Source organism: Hyla sarda, chromosome 4 (genome assembly GCF_029499605.1).
Source record: "Hyla sarda isolate aHylSar1 chromosome 4, aHylSar1.hap1, whole genome shotgun sequence".
Classification (NCBI taxonomy): Eukaryota; Metazoa; Chordata; class Amphibia; order Anura; family Hylidae; genus Hyla; species Hyla sarda.
The window spans coordinates 258534885-258543396 of NC_079192.1; the positions used below are offsets into that span (position 1 = coordinate 258534885).

Genomic DNA, 8512 nt, shown 5'->3' on the forward strand with positions numbered 1-8512 from the left:
ATTTTTTTAATAGAAGTAATTTACAAATCTGTTTAACTTTCTGGCATCAGTTGATTTAAAAATAAAAAATAAAAGTTTTTCACCGGAGTACCCCTTTAAGGAAGTGCCATGGCCATTTATTTAACAACATTGGATTTTTTTTCTGGATTTTTTTTTTTGCTTCCATATCTTGGTGACAGGTTCAATTTCATGGCTGTAATAACATGCTTTCTCCGACAGTTAGGATATGGCAGTAAAGAGTTGCGTTGTAGATATGGATTGATTCAAGCACAGCAGAAGTACCTTTAAAGGGGTACTCCAGCCCTAAGACATCTTTGGATAGGAGACAAGATGTCTGATCGCGGGGGTCCCGCCGCTGGGGTCCCCCGCAATCTGTCATGCAGCACCCACCTGTCTCAGCTGCACGAAGCGATAATCGCTTCGTGCAGCTGAGACAGGTGGGTGCTGCATGAGAGATTGCGGGGGTCTCCAGCGGCGGGACCCCCGCGATTTGACATCTTGTCCCCTATCCTTTTGTAAAGGGGATAAGATATCCTATGACCGGAGTTCCCCTTTAGGTAAAAGTTTTTTTTATATATATATATATATATATATATATATATATATATATATATATATATATTTTTTTTTTTTTTCTTTTGTTTTTTTCAGCACAGTTTCCAGAGACAGACACTTTTCCTGTGAGGATTGTGATGGATCAGTAAGTGGAGGCTTTGATGCCGATACATCTGAAGTAAGTGAACAGTTTAGAAAAATAAAATTAACTGTTCATTTATAGTCTACAGGGGCTTCATAAAAGACTTCAAGTAAATTGAAGTACGGATAAAACAGAATCATGCTGTAAATCTTTAGGTGGCGATTCCGTTGTGTAAATAACTAACACATTTTTTGTTCTGCTTTTAGATTGTGCTGTGTCAGAATAACATCCACAGTCAGTCGCACATGGATCGCGTGGTGGCACATGAGCTGATTCATGCATTTGACCACTGCCGTGCACATGTGGATTGGTTTAATAACGTTCGCCATTTAGCATGCTCTGAGGTATGTTTATCGTACATGTTTCTACTTTTAATGCATTTATATTGATCAAGGTTCATGCAATGTTTATTGCACACTCCAAAGTGGATCATTTTGAATGTGCACTTGTATTAAACCAGTCAACCTGAGAGTGCAATAACACTCTTGTGTTTCAGCTCTCTGAGAGCTGTTACGTAGATTTTCACTATGGTATTCTTGTATTAACCAAGGGGGCAAGACTGATGTCACTACCTATTCACAAAAAAACTGACTAATAGGGGGGAGGGGAGATTTATCAAAACCTGTCCAGAGTTAAAGGACATCTGTAGTGCAATATAACTTATCCCCTATCCTAAGGATAGGTGATAAGTTATAGATCGTGTGGGGTCCGAGCACTGGGGCCCCCCCGGGATCTCCTGGACGGGGCCGCAACAGTATGCTGGAAAGGGGGCGTTCCGTCCCCGCATGACGCGGCGGCCGACACACCCCCTCCGTGTACCCCATGGGGCCCCAGCGCTTTGGATAGGGGATAAGGTATTTTGCGCTGGATTACTCCTTTACAGTTGCTGAGTTGCCCATAGAAACCAATCAGATTGATTCTTTCATTTTGTAGAGGCCTTGTTAAAAAGGAAAGAAGACATCTGATTGGTTGCTATGAGCAACTCAGCAACTTTCCCCTGGACAGGTTTTGACAAATCTCCCCCATAGTGATTCCTTTATTGTTATAAAAGATCTGTTCTATCTCTTGGCTCATTATGTAGTAAAGGGTATATCCACACTTGAAGAACACATGGCTAAACTCTCGGTTGTCACCTTTTTGAAAAAATTCTTGCAACAGCAAAACAGAATAATTCCATTAATACAGAATCATCATGTGATCATCATTTCCTTATTAACGTGTATAAAAAATCCAGACAGTGCAAGGATGTGCATATCATAGGTAATATATGTCTGAGTTTGATGCTTTGTGATGCTAATACACATTGTTTGTTTGAGAAGCCTCATGGATGGGCCCTGTGTATTAGAAAAAGACTTATGCATGAGTCTCCTTGGGCATCCAGCGGTTGCTGAGGCTGTACCATCCAGCATGCGTTAGTTCTCAACACCCCATGTCAAATTGGGAGCAAGAGCAAAGGTGCAGGGACACTTGAGGAGTTCTTGTTTACTTCAGTAGTGAGGTGACCAGTAAACATTGCAACTGGGGAAAGTATGAAAATTACTTAAAGGGGTACTCCGCCCCTGGCATCTTATCCCCTATCCAAAGGATAGGGGATAAGATGTTAAGTCGCCGCGGTCCCGCTGCTGGGGACCCCAGGGATCGCCACTGCGGCACCCCGCCATCATTACTGGACAGAGCGAGTTCGCTCTGTGCGTAATGATGGGCGATACAGGGGCCGGAGCAGCGTGACGTCATGGCTCCGTCCCTCATGACATCACGGCCCGTCCCCTTAATGCAAGTCTATGGCAGGTCGTCACGCGCCCTCCCATAGACTTGTATTGACGGGGGCGGGCCGTGACGTCACGAGGGGCGGAGCCGTGACGTAACGATGCTCCGGCCCCTGTATTGCCCGTCATTACGTGCAGAGCGTTCTCGCTCTACGCAGTAATGATAGCGGGGTGCTGCAGCAGTGATCCCCGGGGTCCCCAGCAGCGGGACCCCAGCGATCTGACATCTTATCCCCTATCCTTTGGATAGGGGATAAGATGTCTAGGGGCGGAGTACCCCTTTAAACAGTAAGTCTGTGCTAAAACTACTACTGTGCGGTAGCATTGCAATTTACAGTTTCTCTTTTGCTGTAGATAAGAGCGGCCAATCTCAGTGGAGACTGCTCACTTAGCAATGAGATTAGCAGGTTCAATTTTGGCTTGAAACAACATCATCAGGTACGTCTTCAAATTTTGGTTGCTTTATGTAGTGCTTCCTAAACCATATATGAATGAATCCTTCTAGAGATCTGTGTATACAGCTCAGCAGGAGCCATATTGTTTCCTGCTTACCATCCTGGGGATCATATAAACTGCTTGGTCTTAGCCCACCCAGGTCAGCTTAGCAGTGAATGTCAGAAGGCTGTATTTCCCCTGTAACTGGTGCCAATAACCTTGGTTATATGGTAAACCAGTAATATAAATTTAATAATCCTGCTATAGAGTTAAAATGCCCCACAAGGTCTATTTAAAAAAGACCGCTTCTGGCTATTCTTAAAGCGTACCCGTCAGATCACTCAAAAAAAACAAAACGGTTATATGTTGCTCAGTATCTCATCCTGATCATTTACATGTACTTTGTATGTGTCTATGACCCACATTTCCCTCAGAATTAGCTTTATTTCTGAAATACCTTAATTTTGTGCACCAGAAGCAGGGGGCGGGTACTCACTGTGATAGCCACTCCCCCTCCTCTCCCTCCCTCACCTCAGTCCAGTGCTTCCCAACCAGGGTGCCTCCAGCTGTTGCAAAACTACAGCTCCCAGCATGCCCACACATCATTTGGCTGTGCAGGCATGCACAGAGTTTTAGTTTTGCTGTTCACACACACACACACACTGGCTTCATATATTCTTACACATACACATTAGATAGACACACTGATATACACACATACACATATATCCACACCCATACATGCAGGGACACTTACTTTTTCTTCTGCAATGCAATGTGTTTCTGCCTCTCTCACACAGCAGACATCAGTGAGAGCCCGGCAGCAGTCTTCCTGCCCCTCCCATTCTCTTCACATGAGTCTGCAGTGTGTAGAGCCCCTCCCACCCTCCAAAACGTCCAGGACGAAACAGTGTTCACAGAAGGACTGAATGCATTCCAGAAGGTGGGGGGGGGGGGGGTGGAGGGGTTCAGTTCTTTGACTGGCTTTTTCAGTATGAAATACTGAAAATTTTCTAATGAAAGCAATTGCAAAACCTATTGGTTTTGCATGCTTTACAACATATCAAAAGTTTTTATATCTGACAGTGCCTAAAAAAAAATAATATATTCAGATCGTTTTGCTATTATTAGAAAAAAAATATTTTTAAACATTCACATTTTGTTCTATTTTACAGCTATCCCCAGTATTACAAACAAAAAAAATCACTATAAAAATGACAATAAAAGCTCAATGTATTATGGAAATAGATGCTGCAAACATTATTTGGATAACTAATAGAAAGTAAACTTCATAGCTTTCAAATCTGTATGCGCTAAAAAACAAAGAATCGGGGGTTCTATGTTTTTATGCTCCACGATTTGGGATGTCCCGATACCATTTTTTTAAAAAACATAGTACCGATACTTTAATTCTAGTACTCGATACCAATTAGGAGTACTTTTATTTTAAAGGTAATCTGACAGCAGGGTGACACGGTTTCTGTCGCTGCTTACCGTGCTGATATGTGGGTTCCTTGTTGTGTACAATGGAGGCGGCTGCTGTAGTATGAGCAAAGATTTCTCTCTTCTCCATTGGGCAGAACACGGAATTTGCATTGGCGGCAAGACCGATTTCTCCAGAGTGATTGTGCTGATGATCACATGGTGAGCAGCAGTAGAAACCGGGTCACCTACACTATCTACCTATAAATTCAAGTTAGTGCAGGTGACTCTGCTGTAAGATTGACTTTAACAGTAGGTAGTATCCCCTTGTAGGTAGTATAGATAGTTGCAGACATTAGTAGCAGCCCCCCCCCCCCCCCCCCCTTGTAGACAGCGTCCCACCTGCAGACATTGGTAGCAGCCCCCCTGTAGACCACAGACCCCCTCCCCGCGCTTGTAGACAGCAGGCATCCCCCGTGTAGACCACAGACCCCCTCCCCGCGCTTGTAGACAGCATGTGACCTACATGTCTCAGCAGGTATCTGATTTTGTATCGGGGACATTGAACGAGTCCCTGATACCATGCAAATGGCTATCCACAATTAAACGTGTTGTATATAAGAAATATGATTTTTGATCTAATTCACTTGTTCCTTATCTCCCTACTAGGCCTGTGTAAGAAATCGCGCTCTCCGTTCTATATTGGCTGTCAGGCAGATCAGTCAAGAGGCAGCAGAAAAGGCCGTAGATGATGTATTTGAGTCGTGTTTTAATGACCATGAACCATTTGGCAGAATCCCTCATTGTAAAAGGGACACTGACTTGGCATACAGAGATATTAAAAACCGAGAAAAATATTATGCTAACCTTTGACCTACAAAAAATGACATATAAATCCAGTTTCGGACGGCCTCTTGTCAAATAATAATCATGAAACAGAATTGCACCTCTCAAGGAGATTTAATTATTATTATTATAATTATTTTTTTTTTTTTTGCAGCACATCAAAGCCTCAATAGTTGTAATGGAACATTTTAAGCTATGTCTCATACTATGTTTGTGTGTTTTATTGTATGTCTTTTTTTTAATTTTATATTTAATTCTGTGATTTATAAAAATGATTTTGTTTTGGAGTAATATATAAAAAGTTTATATGAAATAATTTACTTGTTCGCCTCCTGAAAGCAAGCCTGCATGTGTCCGTATGGAAAAGGATTACGAAAACATGAATAGGGTTTTATAAACTCTGTGGTCTGTATATTCATTTGATAGTAAGGGTGCGTTCACACTACGGAATTCTTGCGGAATTCCACGAGCAGAATTCCGCGGTGTGAACATAACATTAGTGTGAATGGGTCTCCACGAGGCCCGTTCACACTGCGGAATTTCCGCCGCTAAAATTGTTCAGAACAAAGAAAGAACATGTTCATTCTTTGCGCGGATTCTGCAAGCACTGCATAGCCTTCAATGGTGATGGCTCAGTGCCCCGCGGCCCTAGCGCCGAAGTATCTTTGGCGGTGGTCGGCAGGCGGAATGTCCGCTTGCGGAATTCAGCGAGCGGAGATTCCGTAGTGTGAACGCACCCTAATACAGGGGCACCTAATACCGGAAGATCCATGTGCTGCCTATGGTCCCTAGTGAATACAGAGCACATTACACTGAATGGGTTTACTGGAAATATACAATGGTCTTAGTGTAGACCCTAGGTGCTTTCAAAGTTTTAAAAGGAAACCTACTTTCCTGCACTCATTCCCGCGGTGGCTCTAATGACTTTCCCCAGTCCCCATTCCTTATAGCTGCTCCCCACTTGCTAGGACCGGAGTATGGGAGTATATTTCCTTTTTTATTTGAAAGCATCCAGAGCCCACTGTATGTCTAGAATGCACCTTTAAATCAAACACTATTACTTTCAAACATGACATGACCAGAGCTACTTGCAGTAGCTTGGCTTTGGGGAGAAGTCAAGGATGTATCTTTAGATTATAAAATGCAATTGATAAAACACACTCGTCTAAGGGTGAAGAAATAAATATTACACTATAACAGTGGTCTTCAACCTGTGGACCTCCAGATGTTGCAAAACTACAACTCCCAGCATGCCCGGACAGCCAACGGCTGTCCGGGCATGCTGGGAGTTGTAGTTTTGCAACATCTGGAGGTCCGCAGGTTGGAGATCATTGCACTATAAGGTCAAATGCTGACCAGCCTAAACATAACATTACTACTCTGTTGATCAAGCCTAAAAATCCATGAAAAGAATCTGGATGTGTGACATTCAGATTTTGGTATGAATATAGCTGCTGATCTGCAGGGATAATACACAACATTTTTGTAACTGCATGCTGCAGAACTGAATTTTTGATGCATGTCTAGAGTCCACTGTGTTTTTCCAAGCACGCTGTGCAAGGTAATGTCCAGGATGGCTGACATCGTCCTGTCAATGCTGCCTCCTGTGCTGAGCATCCTCTGCTGTAGAATGAAGGCCGACCCTGCAAAGGCTCTGCACAGGGGAGGAGGCATTAATGGGAAGATGCTGGCCGGGTATCCCCGTGCAAGGGGAGCTTTAGAACACCAAAATCTAGAAGGGACGCACACTGTAGAAAACAGTTTTCCTATATTTTTTTTTTTCTCCTTCTGTCCCTGTGAGTCTTGCAAAGAGGTTATTCCTGTAGGCTCCAGTCTGGCGGTGGGGTTGGTTTGTACTCATCCTGCCGGTGGCGCTAGGGCTACCCAGACTGCATTGCCATCCCCATAGGTGAACTGCATAAACATTAAAAAAAAATCCAAAATTGCTGATATTCGGTGACATCCCAGGAAAAAAAATTAAAAGTGATAAAAAAAAAAATACACATGTGCAAAAGTGGTACAGATAAAAACTGCAAATCACTGCACAAAAAAAATTAGCCCTCATACATTGTCATATACAAAAATAATGAAAGTTATAGGCGGTGTTATATATATATATATATATATATATATATATATATATATACACACACACACATTGGGGGACATGTATCATTATTTGTGTATGGTAGAAGCATTTTACCCCTTTTCCCGAATTCTAAATTATGCGCAGAAGCCCTAAATTTATCAATCAAGTGCAATGAGCTTCATAAATTGCGGGTAAATGTAGTAATCTCCTCAATCCACTCTTTGGAAAATAGAATCGATGATTTAGAGCATCTTGCTACGTTAAGTCCAAGATGGCTTATATTTGCGCCAAAAAAACAGCTCTTGCGGCAAAATTTTTGGTGTAAAGGAAAAGTACGCAGTTAATAAATCCATGTGTACTATTGATGTCACTCCAAGGTACCCTGATTCAGCCACATCTGGAGGACATGCTCTACCAAAATGTGCGCAAAAAAATACACACAAAACAGGGGTAAAATCTTTGATACATGTCCCCCACGGTGTGTATATACACACACACACACATACTTATTTTGGTTGAGTTTTTTTAAAACCATATAAAGAGGGGCATCCTATTCATATTGACCCAAAGAATAAAGTAAACATGTCAGTATTACCGCAATGTGCACTGGGTAAAAACAAACACACCCCTGCGAGTGCAGTGTACTTGGACATTGCGGCCGCTCTCGGTCTACCTCAGGGAGCAGGGGGAGCGACTGTGATGTTTGTGAGTAGATATGAGCAAACTTACAGTAAATTCGATTCGTCACGAACTTCTCGGCTCGGCAGTTGCTGACTTATCCTGCTTAAATTAGTTCAGCTTTCAAGTGTTCCGGTGGGCTGGAAAAGGTGGATACATTCCTAGGATAAGAGTCTCCTAGGACTGTATCCACCTTTTCCAGCCCACGGGAGCACCTGAAAGCTGAACTAATTTATGCAGGAAAAGTCATCAACTGCCGAGCTGAGAAGTTTGTGACGAATCGAATTTACTGTAAGTTCGCTCATCTCTATTTGTGAGTACACTGCACGTGCGCGCAGCAACTCGCAGGCCCCTTGTGTCTACTCGTAACGGCGGATTGCTGCCACGAGCAGGCACACAATAGGGGTCAGTCATCAGTGGATCCATTTGGTGTGACCCTACCCTAAATATTTTGTTTGTTGTGCCGTAGATTTTTCGGTAAAATGAAAGGTTTCATTGGTTCTGCATAAAACTAGCACTCATATGGGTCTGTGTATGGAAAATTATAAGTTATGGCTCTTAGGTGAAGAGGAAAAACAA

The 8512-nt window shown here is 42.8% G+C and overlaps 1 protein-coding gene across 6 annotated transcripts in view; it reads left to right on the forward strand.

Moving 5' to 3' along the window:
• LOC130369167 (mitochondrial inner membrane protease ATP23 homolog) overlaps positions 1 to 5465 on the forward strand; it is a 100801-nt gene extending 95336 nt beyond the window's left edge. For all 6 annotated transcript variants that reach the window (XM_056574020.1, XM_056574021.1, XM_056574022.1 and 3 more), the window contains 4 exons: positions 652 to 733; positions 904 to 1041; positions 2818 to 2901; positions 4990 to 5465. In XM_056574020.1, the coding sequence (XP_056429995.1) occupies positions 652 to 733; positions 904 to 1041; positions 2818 to 2901; positions 4990 to 5193 (508 nt within the window). In that variant the 3' untranslated portion in view covers positions 5194 to 5465. The remainder of the gene's footprint in view (positions 1 to 651; positions 734 to 903; positions 1042 to 2817; positions 2902 to 4989) is intronic.
• Positions 5466 to 8512: the final 3047 nt, after the last annotated feature.